Source organism: Ochotona curzoniae, unplaced genomic scaffold (genome assembly GCF_017591425.1).
Source record: "Ochotona curzoniae isolate NIBS_2020 unplaced genomic scaffold, NIBS_Ocur_1.0 contig_3643, whole genome shotgun sequence".
NCBI lineage: Eukaryota > Metazoa > Chordata > Mammalia > Lagomorpha > Ochotonidae > Ochotona > Ochotona curzoniae.
In genome coordinates, this window is record NW_024465933.1 from 2,929,894 (window position 1) to 2,948,168 (window position 18,275).

The 18,275-nt window shown below is 36.9% G+C and overlaps 1 protein-coding gene across 1 annotated transcript in view; it reads left to right on the top strand.

Annotated features, from left to right (window-relative positions):
• Window positions 1-14,362, top strand: part of NYAP2 (neuronal tyrosine-phosphorylated phosphoinositide-3-kinase adaptor 2) — a 245,167-nt gene extending 230,805 nt beyond the window's left edge. Inside the window, exon 8 of the mRNA XM_040982790.1 lies at window positions 13,500-14,362. Coding sequence (XP_040838724.1) covers window positions 13,500-13,727 — 228 coding nt within the window. The 3' untranslated portion in view covers window positions 13,728-14,362. The remainder of the gene's footprint in view (window positions 1-13,499) is intronic.
• Window positions 14,363-18,275: the final 3,913 nt, after the last annotated feature.

Here is an 18,275-nt window from a genome sequence, read left to right on the forward strand (position 1 = left end):
AAAGGACCAGGGCTGATGTGCACTCATACTTTTGGAATAATAAAACAAATCTGACATCAAGACATGTGCTCCTTTTATCAGCCCATCTGAATCTCAGAACTTAGACATGGGAAATAAATACTGCAATTCCAGAGCATGGTTCAGGTGTAGACTTGCCTAATTATTCTTTCATAAAACACGCGCTCTTGAGTCAGCCTTCCTAGTAAATGTGAGAATTACAAAAGGGATAATTAGAGGAGAGCAGAGTTAAAGTTGAAAAGTGTATAGGCCAAAAATGTATGAAAAACCTATAGCTGTATTTCAGGTGTCTATTATTTCTATATACAATCAGAGTGTAAAAGCTAAGAAATCTTGTATTTAATCTTCATTTCATAATAATGTTAACAAGAAAGAAAGAAAAATAAATTCTATGACATCATTAAAGTGAGATTGGAAGGCCAGTATCTCAATCAGGATTAAGGAACTTAAAAGTTGCTACTTTTCTTTCTAATCACACACTAGTATTATCTGTTTAGTTCCCTCATTCTGATTTTCACATGAAGAGAAAAAGATCATGTTTTTCACAGAAATTACTACAGCATTGGATCATCCCTATTTCTTCAGAAATATCAACCTTTTAGCACAGATACATGAAACAAATTATGCTTATTTTGATCAATAAAGATTTGTTTTTCTCCTGTGGGATGACCGCTTGACATATTTGTGATTTGATAACTAATTTACATAGCAATTTTATCAGTATGCTGACAGCTACAGAAAATATAAACCTCCTATAATTAAGCTATGCTCATTAAAATGGTTTATTGAAGACTTCTGTTGTTGCCCATATTACGTAAAACTGAGTCTTTCCACCTAACATGCAGTTGGTGAAAAAAGAAAAAAGAAAAAAGAAATATGATTCATTGCAATTGGGAGAAAGTTCTAAAAATAAGCTTTAATTTCTGGCTGACTCATCACAGTGATGCATCACAAGCAAACACACAACTAAGGAGCCACTGTAACATCATCAAAATAAAGGACTATTCTAGCATTTAATCTGCTATCTAGACAATAAAAATGAAACCATCACTTTCATTTCTTTAGTGCTATTATTCTTTATTTCTTGTAATATGGACTATTGAAACTGTAGTAAAAATGCTCAAATGATTTTTCAATATTAACTGGCAGAATTGACTTCAAAAATAGGTGTCATCATTCTTGGTTTATCAAATGCGCCAAACTCGACACGGCAGATATTCCAAACTCAATAGTAAATTCAAGTTCAAAGACGCAAGTCTGGTCTCAAAATAGAAGCAAAATTGTTGCCAGATCACCTCCAGCATGAAGCAGCCGGGGGCGGGAGAGCTGTGGTCCAAACGAAACAGAGCTGTCGAGAAAACCATTCCTTGGTGGACTGAACTTTGGAACTACAAACGAGAGTGTCAGAGAACATTTTGAGAAATTTGGTGGTAATGTGAAACCCCACAAACAATGTTCCAGGGGCTTTGGTTTTTTGACTTAGTCTCGTGTAAAAGAGGTGGATGTTGCATTTTAAGCTTGACCACATGAATTGATGGGCATGTTGTAGAACCAAACAGCGCCTGGAACCCATCTAACAGCGAAGATATTTGTGGCCGGTACTGAAGCACATACAGAGGAATATAATTTGAGAGACTACTCTGAGATGTTTGGCAAGACTGAAACCAGAGAAGTTATGAAAGACAGGCATTGTGGGAAAAAATGATTTGCTTTTTTAGCTTTTGATGATCATGATACAGTTGAAAAATTGGTGTTCAGAAATACCACTCTATGAAAGGGCATAGTGGTGAAGAGAAAAGGGTTCTAAGAGGCTCTGGAGCTAGATCTGGCAACTTTATGGGCGATGGTGGTATCGTTGGTGGAAGAGGAGAAGCATGGTGTTGATGTGGTGGTCATGGAGGCAGTGGTGTTGGATACTAGGTTTTTGAAGGTGTTGGTGGCAACCACGCTGCTCTAACCATGGTGGTCCTGGTTAGTGTAGCAGAGGAAACTTTAAAGTGTGGTAGGCCAGCCTAGGTAGACCAAGTGGACGAGGAGGACATGATGATTAGAGTGAAGGAGGAAATGTTGGAAGTAATCTTGGTGGTGATGGATGGAACTCAATGCTTTTGGAAATCACAGTGGATAGCAATAATCAAATTAGCGACCCAAGAAAGGGGGTAGTTATGAATCTGGGCGTGGAAGTGGTAGTTAAGCTAGAAGACGGTTCTAAGGAGAGCAGAAATGGATGCAGTTCTTGGCAGGAGAGCACGAGTTGTTGTCAGAAAAGCTACAGGCTACTTTGAGACAGTTGTCCCAAATGTAGTAAAGGAACTTTAGGAATCTGCCACAGGAGGAACTGTACAGGAAGTCTTTGTTCTTCGGGACTGTCACAGCCAAAGCTTGCGAGATTTGCAGCTATGGATTAATGCAACATATAGTGTCAATTAGAAGGGCACTCCTGAGGTGTTTTCTCTGTTTTAATTTTGTTTCATTTTCTTTTCATTGCTTCAGATATACTGCCCTTTACATTGTGGTAGTGATACCAGAATTTAAAAAGTAAGGAATTTTAAACTTTTCAATATTGTGTTTTTCAGCTTCTCCACATTAAATATAGAAGCATTAATGTAATGCAGTTTTTAGAGTGTTTCCTTGTGGGTTAACTACTAAAAAACATAATTTTTAATTCCTGCTTTGTATAAATTTTGCCAAAGTTGACTGTAAAGACGCACCTATTGGCTTGCAGGCTTAGGGGAATATATTCTCCCAGGTTCAAGTTACAATATTGATGGCACCACCGTGTATAGAGAATAGATATGTATATGTTTGCACTTAATGTTTTAGATAAATGTGATTAGATATTTAAATTAGCATGCTTATGGATTTAATAGCACTAAAATTACCTCCAAGGGAGAGGTCTGAAAATTTTCTATTTGTTTTATGCATTTTCTTTCAAAATGTAACCATGTGGTTTTAGTGTGCTAGGTTTTTTGAGCCCAAATCATGTTTAAAATGCATCAACTGTACACTACACTTTGGTCACATTTGAACCGTGGCTACGGTTTTGGGGTATCAACAATGCCTATGGCCCTGTTTAAATTCTGTAAAGGGACAATGGCTGTTTTCTCAGTCCACTTTACAGACTATCATTTTTTATTTATTTTTCTTTAAAAAACATCTATAAATATTTCAAACTACAGGACCACTCAGCCCATATATATCTGAACGTATGATTGGGTACCCGTATCCTTTATTTTGAAAAGCTCAGAAGTTCCATGAATCCATTGCCCTTAATTTACTTTTTTAGTGGTTATGAGATTAAAATTCACATACTATTGAACTTTCAGCTGGCTGACATTCTTTCCTGTCTTTACCCTATACATTTTTTTCTGGATGAAACCAAGCAAAATAATTTAGGTACACTCATCCAAAACAACCTGTTGCTGCAGGAATGCAGCATAGTTGGTTAGTACAAGCGTCTCTATTGGGAGCCCCGAATGGAAATTTGAGTAGCCTTGATCTCCCAAATACACTTTTACATCTTGTATATATTTCAACTTAAGTAATGTTGGTGTCCACTCTCTGTTTGGAAAAGCTTTAGATAATGAGATCCGTATAAAAACCAGTGTCTGCTGTGTTGCAGCAACTGATGCTTACAGTTTCGCTCAAGCCCTGAGTATGTGCTGTCTCTCTTTCCTTTGGCAGTTGAAAGTTGAATTTGAGATTTTTTGTTTTGCTTACTTACTTTTTACTTAGCAACAACAGCAACAAGCAGTGAAATGGGGAATGAGGTGTGTTAACAGTTGAATGTGACTTCTCCTTGCTCTCATCCCATGCCTCTGTGCATTAGTAACTGTATGCATGCAATGCCAGGATGGAAAATCAGTCTTTTCAAAAATTTGGTTTTCCAGAAACACACACAAACCAGTAAGTGTAACACCGACGACATTCCATTTGTTAGTGGGCATGTGTCAATGAGCAGTGGACAAAAATAAGACTCATATTTGAACATCAGAAAATGGTTAATCCGCCTCACGTGGGGAGCTGCTCTGGGTCTGCAGGAGCCCCAGGGACAGCCTCCCTTTGAGGAGCATCTTGAGACTGTGTGTCTGGGCGGTCCTACTGCTCGCTGGGGGCGTGGCTATAGCTGGGGACAGGACCAGGAAGGGGCGGGGCTTGGGCATGGCGGCTGGCCCCCAGGACAGCGGCCGAAGGCCCCCAGGACGGCCTTTTCATGCCTGGTAACCACCACAGCAGCTCCCACGCCCACACGGGGAGTTGCTCCGGGTCTGCCAGAGCCGGGAGATGGCCTCCCTTTGCAAATTCATGCTGACTAAGAGTCTCGATCTATTGTCTTATCCCTTTTCATAGCATGACATTATCATTTCTAGTCACCAGTGACATGGTTCAGATGACATGTAATTTGAGGTTCAGTTGGTGATAAACATTTTAACGAATATGTTGGAAATGGTGTGATGATAGGGAAACAGAAATTTGATACAACACCATTTTTATGGTAAGGATAAGTAGAAATTCAATGAGCTTTATTCCACTTAATTTGTCCATTGAAATCGTTTTAGCATACTTTTTTAGCATACTAATTTTTAACTTTACAAGACTATATTGGTAATAATAAAATGGCTGTTATTGTTTTATTAATTAGTTCTGTTTTTAGTTTATGTAATATTTCAGGTATTAGTATTTTCTTTTTCTCCAAAGGGCCAGACTGTAGATAGGTTAGGCTATGTAAGCCATGTGTTCTTGGTCCTGTGTACTTAACTTAGTTTGTAGGCCATAAGTAAACAAATGAGGATATTTGTGTTTTTTAAAATATACTTACATGCATGATCATTTGAACAGGAGGGAGAAAGACACAAAAAGAGACTGAGAGAGAGCTTTCCCACTCACTGGTTCACTTCCTAAATGCTCACAGTAGCCAGGATTGGACTAGGTCTTATGCCATGAGTCAGGAACTCAATTCAGGTCTTCCAGAAGAGTAACATAAATCCAATCCCTTGAGCCACAGTTGCTGTTTCCAGGATGTACAGTATCAGAAATCTGCAGTCAGGAGCTGAAGCTAGGAATCAAATCTTAATACTATGATGTAGGATGTGCTTATCATGACTTGTGGACTAAACGCCTGTCCATACATTTCAGGTAATTCCCAAGTGTCATGAAAAATTACTTTTTTGAATTTAATCATCTGTTTAAAAGTGTGAAATAACCAAAAACACATCAGAGATTCTTGCTCCTATGTTGTACACAGACAGGCGCTGGGTTCTATTTGACGAATGGACAGCAGTCTGTGAACCCTGCCCATTGTCTTCCAGGTGTATGTGAAAAAGCCACGGTACTTGCATGTTTAGTTTTTCTTATGTTGAAATAGTAAATATAGAAAAGTTTGGTGACTAAAATGGAGAGGAAGGACATTGTCCGTGAGAGCATTCACATCCCAGTGTGGCCTAATGACTCCACGTAGAGCAGAAAACCGGCATGGGTGGTCCACCGACTCCCATAACTCCCCAGATCATGTCCTTCCTGCTCCTTCTTCCTTGTGGCCTTACCACTGTTGTCCGTATCCACTTGCTGGGACCAAAGAGAAGACTAAGAAGTTTTTAATAACTCCAACAGCATCCACATTCAGGGTACAGTTTATATTTATCATGCAGGAAACAATCATGTCTGATAAAATGGGCCAGACTGACTTGAGAAATTACACAGAAAGAGTAAAAGGAATATGGAGAAATGAAACTGACAACATCTCGGAACTATCAAAAGCACTCAGGTAACACTCTCAGACCATTCTTCCCCACACTGAGGTTTCAAAGGTGTTGTCTAAGGGTCTTCCCCCATTTCCATGTGCTGATACAATTTGGCAGCAAGGAGCCACCCCTTCCGCTTGTCTCCCTCCCCCTCCCTCAGATACCAGAGAAAAAGAAAAAAATATAAACTTGAAGCAATTGTCCCACCCAGCTTTCTCCATACCTCAGCCTTCTCCACCCTATTTAGAGGCCTTCATGTGTATGCATCCCTCTCAACACGTAAATAATATTAAAAATATAATTTCAAAAAGTAAACACAAAAATTATAGTATGTAGTATTTTACCATATTACATGTCAGTAGGGCCTGATTATTTAATAGGTGCCTCTACTTGACCTTCTTTAAATCTGAAAATTGTGTTTACAAGATGCTTTCTAGCTAGCACAGCAAATAAAAGGGAATCAAAACAAAGAAAGAAAAGAAAAGCAAGTGTAACAGGAGTAATAGATTGATCCATCCCTTTAGGATCATGTGAAAACCACGGTTGGTTATTGTGTCTATAAGCATGAAAACTCAAATATTAATGGAATTCCAAGGCCGAAATTACATTCAGTCTCCTAAATTTTGAATAAACTAATAGCTTTCCATGCTAACTAGTTAGACTCCAGATTGAAAATTAGTAGAAGTATGCATATGTATATCAGCTTTATTTTGATATCATTTTTAACATTAAAAACTCAAAAGGCTTATGTCAAGGCTTTGTTTTTCAAGATTTATGTATTTTTGGAAAATGAAACATTTTAAACAATTATTATGGAGATTTATTATATGCTACATCGCTACTCCTTTGTTCTTTGGAGAAAACACACAGGATTTTTACTAAGGAGGGTGATGGTTGAAATAATGGTATACTTCTTTAAAGTACTGAAGACTCATAGCAGTATTATTAGGATATATTGTTAGAATGTATGGCATCAACCCTACGAAAATCTTTAGTTCACTGCTGCCTACACCATATGGATTATGAAGTATGTGCCAATGTGTGTAATATGTATAATTTGTATAAATCATGTACAATAAACATAAAATGCACACATAGGGAGTCATGTAAAATACACATATGACACATATATGAATAATCTATTGATATTTGTAAGAAGTTCCAAGGAATGAACTGATTTTTTTTATTAAAAAAAACAAAAAAACAAAAAAAACCCAAAAAACAAGCAACTTGAGCCTGGTGTGGTAGCCTACCTGCTAAAGCCCTCACCTTGCATGCACTGGGATCTCATATGGATGTCGGTTCTAATTCCAGCAGCCCCCTTCCCATCCAGCTCCCTGCTTGTGGTCTGGGAAAGCAGTCAAGGATGGCCCAAAGCCTGGGGACCCTGCACGTGTGCAGGAGACCAGGAAGAATGTCCTGGCTTCGGATTGGCTCAGCTCCAATCTTTGCGGTTACCTTGGGAGTGAATCATCCGACGGAATATTTTCTTCTCTGTCTCTTCTCCTCTCTCTATATATCTGACTTTTCAATGAAAATAAAGTAAATGTTAAAAAAAACAAAAACAAAAAATACAAACAATTTATTTAGTTGAAAGACAGAGTTTCAGGGAGAAGGGAGACGCATGGAGAGAGCTCTTACCTGCTGGTTCAGTCTGCAGACAGCCACAATCACTGGGGTTGAGCCAGGTCAAAACCAGGACCAGGAACTCTATCCACTGTGTTTCCAGTCATATCATCAAGAAAGTGAATCAGAACTATAGCAGCCAGGCCTTGGACTGGCTCTCAAACGGGACGTCATCATTTTAGGCAGCAACTTAACTCCCTAACCTACAAAAAGAGCCCCCACAGCTTTTCAGTGTCACAACTATCAATATCCCAACCCAGTAATATAACAGTTGTATGAAGTTGCTTTGTTTTAAAGAATGAAAGTGCAACTGTGGTTTGAAAAGCATATGGTTGTTTTTTTTTTTCTTTTTGCTTAATATCTACAAATTATATATACATATATATATATAATTTTAGGATAGTTTTAGAGTTACAAAAATGTTACAAGATGTGCATACAAGATACCTGCAGATCCGACACCATTGTTTTTCTCTATTGTTAATATCTCACATTGATGTGATTCACTTGTTGGAACTAGTTCTTCTGTATCAATTGATTGTTAACAAACTCCACACATCACTTTGATTCCCTTATTTTTTAATGTGTTTTTCTTCTCCAGAATCTCTTTCATAGAACCAAGCAAATGACTTCCAGGTATTAAGTCTCTTTAGACTATGACACTATTTTTTAAGATTTTTTTTTTTTTTAATTTGAAAGGTGGACTTACAGGGAGGGAGGGAGGGAGGGAAGAAGAGAGATGGGTGGGGTTAGGGAGAGAAAGATCTTCTATCAGCTGGATCCCTCCTCTGATAGTCACAATGGCTGGGGCTGTGTGAATCCAAGGCCAGGAGCCTGGAGTTTCTTACAAGGCTCCCACGTGGGTGCAGGAGCCCAGGCCCTTGGGTAGTCTTCCACTGTTATTATAGGCAAACTAGCAGGGTACTGGGTAGAGTGGAGGAGCTGGAGCCAGATCTCACATAACCCCTCTCCCTCCCCATGAAATGCTGATATAACACACGGTATGTGACAGCTTAAGTTGCTAGGTCATAGTCCCATCCTTAACTGTGACAGTTTGTATGACCATGGCGGTTTAAGGAGTTCTGGTCTGTGTTTGGTGGAGTGCTCCTCAGCTCTGGCTTATCTGGTGTTTTACTCATGTGACTGGAGTGGAGTTATGAGAGTGATGGAAAGGCATGGCCGCAGTTCTCGCTGCATCCTCCCAAGAAGTCACGCCTGTCGGTGTGACTGGTCACTCTCCATCATCTGAGGCAGCGGATGTTTGACAGATATCCTGTCTGAGGAACTGTAACAAATTCTCCCTAGTTGGGTAATTTATGAATGGTGGAGAGTTAGTTCTCGTATTTCTTGAGGGTCTCGGAGGTCAACCAGCATGATCAGCTCTGGTCAGAACCCTTTGGCCCTCCTGTAAATTGTAGATGGCTTACTTGCTGCTCTGTCCTCACGTACCGGGAGAGTTGAATCCCCCTCCCCCCGATACCTGTCTTTGGCCTCTTCTATAAAGACACTGGTTTGGCTTACAAGGACTATCCACTCACGGTCTAATCACCTCCAACTCTTTGATTATCACCTGGATGTTAAGATTTCATCATGGGCATTTGAGCCATACACATGTTTAGATCACAACTCCACTGTACTGGGAAGTTGCCCTTGCACCCTTCTTTCAGTACTGTGCTCCTTGGAAGGAGGGCTCTGGGTGGAGGATGTCTTAACGGGTAGAGATGTGTGTTTCATTTCCTTGATGGAAAGCGTCATTTGATTTTATGACCTGAATCTGTTATTCTAGAACATTGCCTGTCCTGTTTAATGTTGTTATAAAACTTTTGTCTAAGAGATGTGTGTTCCTACTAGTTGTCTTGCTGTTGTCTTCCAATGAAAATTTATCTGTGTTGATTTTTCTTTTTTCTTGCTGGTATGTACAATAAATATATTTGGATTAAATATAAAATAAGGCTACTTAATGAAATAAATAAACTGGAAAAGTTTATTTGTGGGGCTTGATTTCAAGTTAGTTCTACCACTCAATTCCCAAAATGTTATATCCACTTCAGAGAAATTAAACAATTATAGTAGTATTTCTAACATATTTCACATGATTGCTAGTCACACTACTTGTTAAGCCAAAATAATGAATAAAATCTCTGGTTCAATTTGAGGAATTGAAAAAATAATGCAAACATGTTTTTAAAAGTAAAAATAGAAAGCAGACTTATTTTCACACAAATGAATTGTATTCTAACTTTATTGTCCCTTACCTGAACCTAAAACAAAATTTGTGACATATTTTAAGAGAAAAAATTATAGTATATTTAACTTAAAGTTTTCTAGTCCACACTCTTTTTATCTGTTCACATATATTAAAAAATACTTTTATTTAAAATTGGAAACTTTTCAACATCCTATATTTGAATGATCTCAATATTCAGCTCATTTTTCTCATGGAATTTCACGTATTGGGCAGTGTTTTCTTATTGACTGTGTATCTGGTACCCAGAATATGAGCAGTCTCACATTCTGTAGAATTGAGACTACAGAATTCTACAGAATTCTACTGATTCTGTAGAATCAGTTTGAGAAAATGGATTTTTCTTCTGTTGACATTTTGGATTTTTTTTTCACAACAAAAAAGCTTTTTATTTTAGTTTGAATTTTTGTAAGCACACAATTTGCAAATAATAGACATGCACTAAAAAAAAAATGTTTTCCCAATACAGATCCCTATGCTAAGGGGTTTGCCATTTTTCCCTCCCCAACCGCATGTGTTCTACTGTTCCCACCTGTAGGGTAACGCTAGTTTAGTCCAACAACACTCATAGGTCCACCATTCTTCTATTTATGTGTATCCTGACACTATAGATATAGAAAATGTTACAAAGACTAGCATTCTGGTGTCAAGAAATATTTAACAATTTCATTTAAAGTAAAAAAAAAATGGTAAAAATACAAAACCATTTTATAACTAATATTGTTATACTTGCATTCTGTTTTAAAGCTATCTGTTGTTCTTAATGAATTTACACGTTTAAATAACATACTTTTCTGACTGAAACAAACTCAGCTTTTTACCAATAATATATTGCAATCTAAATATACAAGAAAGCATCTATGGCTTGTATTTCTGGCACTGCTGATAAGATGAAAAGGGAACATTGTCTTGCAGTCACAAGTACTAATTCACACTTCTGATATATTAAAAGAAATTGTTACAAGACTTAATGCTTATACAAAACTGATATTACTTATCGTCTCCCCTTTTCTCTCTTATTCTCTCTTCCTCTCTTCTCTTTCTCCACTCCCTTCCTCTCCCGTCCTCTCCTCCTCTCCCTTCCTCTCCCCTCCCCTCCCCTCCCCTCCTCTCCCTCTTCTCCCCTCTCCTCCCCTCTTCTCCCTCTTCTCCCCTCTCCTCCCCTCTTCTCCCCTCTCTCACTGCCCTCCCCTTCTTCTTTTCTCCTCAGCCCCTATCTTCTTCCACTTTCTAATAGTTAACAAACACTGTCATATCGTGGTGGCTTCTACTCAGAAAAGTTTTACTGAAAGCCTGAAATTTTGTTCTACGTGTTGAGATAATTAAGATGAGTGGGGTTTGGGGCCTAGGATCTGGGAATTCTGTATTCTGAATCACATGACAGTTTACAGTCACTCAATAACTTATGTTTCCACAAAACTAGAGATACTGTATTATACATTTATTATACAGAAATCATACTATGAATTATTATAAATTTGTTGAAATTTTTGTAAATAATTCTTGGAATTTCCTGTTGGGACATGAAGATGTTCATTAAATTAAGTCAAAAAACATATAAGATTTTTTTTAAGGTGAATATTCATGGATAAGATTCTGGGCCAGGTAGGCACTACAAGATAGCAAAAGTTATAAACACTTTCTGTCCCTTCAAGACACTCTGTATTAAGTATGAATGTGAAAGAATTTATGAAGAGTTATCTTCTGGGATCAAATCCTAGATATAAGTTTTCTCATTTAATTATTTCTTAAGCAATTTTAACCACCCCTAAAGTCAAAATACATTTGACTGTTTGAATAGGACTTGAAGATTTCAGTCATGGTAGTAACTCCTGTAACTTACAAATGAAATAGATAATGCTATAGTAGAAAAGATATCAAATCGGAGTTATGGAAAAAGCCTCACTTTGAGTCTGACTGGCAGGATTTAACACAGCATTGATAGGCGTCTCCTCAAATGTCTGCTATGGCATGGAAAACGATTTAGCATTTCACAAGACTCGGTTAATAAAGTTTCGGCATTGTTTCACTGTTCTTAAAAAGAGCTGACCTTCATCATGCCTTGTAAACCACACAACAACTTTGGAAAAATGAAGGTTTATTAAGTGATTCAGACAAACTGAAAGTTGAGTTACCAACAGAAATTCGACAGATACAGTGTTTGAATCTATGTTTTCTTGGTCTGGTTCATGACCACTTTCTGTACAATTAATAATCATGAATATTTTTCACAGCAAAATCCAGTCGCCTGGCTTTTCACAGAAGATGTAGCCCTTTGGAGGTTTACTTCCCTTATTCGTACCATCAAGATAATGTACTAAATTCCCTTATTAATTCTTTCCGATTCTGTAGATATTTGAAAAAAGCTGTGCAGTGTAATTGTTAAAAGCACCAGTGCTGCAAATGAAATCTTGAGGTTAGATTCTGACTCCTCCATTGATGGTTGCTCACTGACAATTGTCTCTTAGGGCCAATTGCCAAAACTCTTGATGCTTTATCTTAGTCATTGTTATTAATTAATCGATAGTAATTACTTTAGGCAATCATCATTGTGAGGAACAAATGAATTAAACTATGCAGAGCATCTAGAATGAGATTTAATATAGAGAAAGCATTAGATGAGTAGGTTAACATTTGTTCTGATTAATGTCTTAAAAATGTAGCATCAAGTGCAGTGGGCTTTTATTTATTTGTTTATTTTCAATCTTTCAAGCCACAGAGCGCAGCAATTCATTGGAAACTTCCCATTTTGACTGAGCTCATGGCCCAATCTCATGCCTATCCTTGTACAACTGATGCTATATGCTAGTCATGCTTCAGTGAATAGTCTGTGGTAGACATGGTATTACTTATACCTGGGACAACTGTTTACTTGTCCAGCAGTGTGCATGTTCGTGCCAATATATAATCCACACTAAAGGCATTCCTTGTAACACACTGACCTAATGAATTTGTTTCTCTGCATTTCCAGAACTAATTAGGACCTATGCTAATGTGATGTTGGAGGCAATTGATTCTGACACATATTTTAAAACATTAGTAACTACAGCAAAACATTAATTGTAGAAAATTATTTAGGCATTTATAATCCAGGCATACTGAATGCAGAGCAGAAGTCACTCTGATAGCAGAAGTTATTAAAGAGCTAATTTTAGTACATGATATTTATAAGCGCACTCAAGTGTTTTTAAAGGCTTATTTATTTGAAAAGCCAAGTGACTGGGACAAAGGGAGAGACAGAAAGAGATCTCCTATCTGCCAGTTTACTTCCCAAATGTCCTCAACAGCCAGGGTAGGGCCAGGTCTTAGCCAAGATCCAACAAGTACCTCTAGCTCTACACATGTGGCAATGACCTGCACACCTGCACACTTGCACCCTCACTCACTGGCTCCAGTGCATGATATCAGGAGCAAGACAAGCAGTAGAGCATCCAAAAATCAGATAAACGTTCCAATTTGGGAAGCTGATGTTTAAATTAGCAACTTTAAATTATTCACTGTGCCACACGATGGCCCCACAATCTCAAGTGTTAAAAATTGCTTCAAAGTAAGCCAACCTAAAAGCAAGAGGGAAATAGTGGGAAAATTGCATACAAAAATAAAATGAAAAACTTTTCAAATTGTAGCATTTTGAGCATATTAAAAATATTCCTGCCCAAAATATTATTCAGTAGTTTAAGTTCAAATTGTATTTAATAGGTTTCTGGTTTTTTATACTGTGTTATATAAGAATTATTGTGTATCCTAATTCCTTTTAAGAGTTTTGAAAGGAAGTATAGAAATGACTGAACACTAAACAGTGCTAGAACAGTGCAAAAGATGCTTTCATTCCATTTCTTTGTTCTGTATTCATTCTTTCCTTTTTGCTAGGTGGCATGCATGCAGTGGTTTCATGGAGACCATACAATGCTTGAGATGATTGAGAAAAAGCGTTGCTTGTGCAAGGAAATAAAGGCTAGACAGAAAACGGAAAAGGGCCTTTGCAAACAGGATAGCATGCCTATTCTGCCCAGCTGGAAGAAGAACACGGGTGCAAAGAAATACAGCCCTCCGCCCTATGCTAAGCAACAGACGGTGTTCTGGGATACAGCAATATGAGGGTGCACAGGATCATGGGAGCTTCACGGTCCTTCAAATGAAGAGGGAGGTTGGTTTGGTCATGTGATGTTAATTGTTGCATATCTTCTCTGGAATGCCATGGGAAGCTGGGCCTGATTGTTGCAAGCTCAAGATAGAAAAAAGTCGTCTTTGCAATGAAGGCAAACTTATCTCGGATTATTTTGAATCCAGAAGATATTAAAATGTAAATATTTTACTAGTTTATGGGTAACACCTGAAATGATACACAGTCAACATACATGGATTACAGAAATATCAAGTTTACTACATGATATAATTTCGCTATTAACTGGTTTGTTACCTTTTTTATATGTAATCCCTTGATATCTTTTATGATTATTTTTTGCATTTAAAATCTTGTTTTCCATTTGTCTGCATTTGGTTTCTGTGTAAGAACTCATGGCTTTTTCAATCATGTTTAATCATATCATATATGATCTGGTGCTAGTAATGTAAGAAGTTGAACATCATATTTATCAAAAGCATTTGTTGCTTTTTAAGTTTTTAAATATTTGAAAGGACATTATGTGATATTAACGTGGAAATCTATATTATATTGACACCAACATTTTTGCTACATTGGATTTATAAGAATTCTCTTTTTAGAATTCTTTTGTTTATATTAAGCAATGGCTAGTCAAGATGAAGCGAAAGTTGTTAGGATACATTTGGACTTCCCTAAAGAAATAATCTCACTCAGTCATGATGTGACACCTGTCCTTGCAACATTGATCTGATTGGAGGAGACCAGGGTTCACTGTGACATTAGACGGAATAAGAAAGGAAAAGCTAAGAAGCGTGAATGCTTCCCGAAATGTGAGACCAGTGGTCTTGTTGTCACCACAATCACTGCTTTGAAGTACATTTTCACAGTGGTTCTTCCCCTGAGAAAATAAATTTTTGCCCAGACCAGCTTATCTTACCTTAATGTTTTGCCCACTATATACCAATTTATCTCAAAATCTAAGTCCCTTAATGGATTAGTATTTCTCAATAATTTTTTCAGTTATCACCCTAACTTTTGGATCACAATTGTCCATGCATGATCATCACACCTCTTCTTGCTGATTATGACACCATGACCAAAGAATTATTACCACTTATTTATTTTATTTGTTTGAAGGAAGAAACAGGAAATACAGGGGGTTGGGAATGGGGTGGATTCAATTTTACGTGGCAATGAAATTTAAGTGAAATAAATATATATATCTTTTTAGAGTAACTTCTTAGTTGAATATAAATATTGCCACGGATAAATAAAAAAAATACTATCACATATATTTTGTATATTTAAATTACTATTTATGCTTCCTAAAATTGACAGTACATGGTTCTTCATAAACAATCAATTTAGTATTATATTTCTGAGAGAAAAAGTGTGTGTTTGTAGGAATTGTCATAGTGGGTTTCTTTGTAAGGGTATTGACAGCAACAGTAAAGTGCTGCTCAAGAGAACCAAATATAACAGGAGATAGGGAATTTTCTAATGTATCTTGCTAAACCCAATAATGTTTTAGTAGTTGCAGTTGTTCTGAAATGCTTTTGAAATGTTATAGAATAATTTTTTAATGTTTTATAATCAATGTATATTTTGATGTCCAATTTAAATTCTAACTAAAGAGGAAAAAGGTGAGTGGGAGCCTCCGTGTGTGTGTGTGTGTGTGTGTGTGTGTGTGTGTGTGTGTGTGAGAGTGTGAATGCATACCGAGAGAACAGGTGATGCTTCCTGAAGTTACAGGGCTTGCTGGAGATGATTTGGACAAACAGGAAACCATAGGGAGACATCTAGTAGCTTCGTATTTTTGCTGCTGTGTGTCAACAGCCATACCTGAGGCTATGTTTCCAACCCAACAATCAGCGGAGGACAAATTTAAGAGTGATGCAAATGTGCTTGGATGAAATCAAAATTGAAATACAATGTGCTGTGACCCAGGTTGCTGTCCTTAAGTTGTGACCACATATACCCATGCTGGTCAGTTAGAAGCAAGGCATCAATCCCAGCATTTTTATGCACTAGGTACCTAGAGATTCAGGGTTAGTATGGTAGCTATCATCCCTCTCTTAAAATTTATTTTTAAATGACAGCTTTGTGTGGAAAACTGTGTTTTTCAATTGCTGACCGTTTCCACATGTCTCTGAATTAGGCAGAATACTAATTTTTTTTAATGCTGGCCAATGTCTAGAAGGAAACAAGAATGCTAAATTATTTTGGAATGAGTCTTTCTCATTTGCTCTGCTGGACATACTTCACTGCCAGGTTTTGTGTATTCCTTTTTCAGTTGCATTATTTTTCTGAGAAACTAATTTGTTAAAAAAATTTGTAGACAACGATTTCCATTTATTCTTCCAAAATTTTCCCTTAAAAGGAGTTAATACAAATGTCTGGGAAAGTGGCTCTGTTGAGATTCGTCTCAGAACTTGTTTTTTGGTGCCTATACAATTGTCTGCTGTGACAATACCCATTCAAACGCCAATATCTTCTTCATATAGTGTGCCCCTGCATAGTACTAAAGAGGGCATTGGTATACAGGGGAATAAAGCAAGCTGTATCTCAGAGTTATTGGCTGCGCTATCTCAATACTTGAGTCAGAAGGTAAGCTGCAGCTAGCGCACCATGCAGTGGCGAAGCCTACCTTTCTCCAAGTGTGTAAGAACACAGCGGCTAACAGCATGGTGATTAGATCCAAGGATCTTCACCTGCGAAAAAAAATGGCCTTTTAACAGCAAAGCTTACAGAAACAGATTTTTACTGACTGTCACCAAAATGCTTTTATGTAGAAAACACTTCTTAGCAGAGAAGGAACAAATTTCTCTTGAAATGTTTTTGTTGTTGTTGTTGTTGTTGCTGTTGTTTTGTTTTTCAGTCCAGAAGTTAGTATATTCTTAGGCACAGGGACAGCCCCTGCTGACGTTTCCCCCATAGTCACACTTCCGAAGTACATCTGCCAAGATTAGTGATAGATTTGTTTAAATGAAGGCAAATATTCATGCTTATGAAATAATGGGAAAGTGAAATAAAAAAAAGCATCAAGAATGGAAACTATTAAGAATATGCTCATTTATGTATATGACAAGCATCAGCCAATAGATCTACTTTTCATTATAGTGACAAAATCTTTTTGAATGATTCAGAGAAAATGTTTTTTTTTTTGTACTATGTTTTTTCGTAGGTCTGAATCTTCTGTACACATACAATTTGATTTGATTTACTTGAGGGAATTTAGTGACCATCTTAATAAAAGCAGCCTAATTGGCTTATCATTTTAACAAATTAAATGAGATAAAAAAGGAAAATAACAAACTGCAATTTTCAGTCACTTACATGTTATGATAATTTCCTGAAGTAGAAAAAAATGTGTAAAATGATTTTACTTACATGTAATATGAATATAAGGCTTCTTGTGATTTAAGCAGCAAGTAATGTGAGATGAGATATAGTTTACCCTTTCAAAGAAATGGAAGTAGAATAGAAAATCAATTCACGATTCATTTTGTCCGTAACTTGTAAGGAAATTTCAGGAAAATGGTACCTATTGTATTTAAGATTATCTCATTGCAGTTTCTCTGTTTGGAAATAGAGATAGCTAGTTGTAAAATGTGCACAGCTTGTTATTAACTTGTCATTCATTCATTCAGCCCTTTATGGAGCAACTTACACATTGGTCATCTGTTTAAAACCAAAGTTAAGAATCATTTGGTATTAAATATTGGAAAAAAAAACCCATGATTCCCAAATTCCAGTAGCATAATTATGCCATCATTAATATTTTTAAAAATGAAGCCAGTTGTACAATTTCACACATATTTGATCTCTCTCATATATTTGTGTGTGGTATTGTCTTTTCTGTATCAAGTGTACAGTCAAAATATTAAACACAATAAGTCTAATGTCCAAGTCTAAAATACATTCTTTGTAAGCCTCTATATGTACATATAGGATGTGTAATTCTGTCTGTGTGACAGTGAGAGGATGACACAGGCTATCACGGTAGAGTCAAACATTGTGGCTCGGGGTTTGGATGATTTAAAACCCTTTGGTATTTGGGTTAATTACATCATAGTAATCTGGAAAATGATGACTGACTACACTTCCTTTTAAATATTAAAGAGCTCTATATTAATAGGAAGCAACTCTAAAGATTGGGTTTATCTTGACCAAATATTTATGAATACCCTTTGAAAGTATTCAGTTGTCCCCAAATCTAACTGGGTTTGCCCACCCTAAGAGCATCTCCATTTAAACATGCAAACACCCACATACAGTATACATACTGTATATAGTAAATATGAATATGCTTAGTATGCACCTCCTTCATTTGGAATTCCTTAAGTCTACATTTTTTGTGTAACAATTTGTGTCAAGTGCACTGTGATTATACAAGCAAAGCACAGTCAAGTCATAGGTCTTGTTCTCTTGCACTAAAGTTGTGTTTACGTACTTAGTAATTGTATGTTTACTTTCTTGCTCTTTTAAAACAATTGAAACAAATAGCTATGAGAAAGTGATATAAAATAATATGTTTTTTA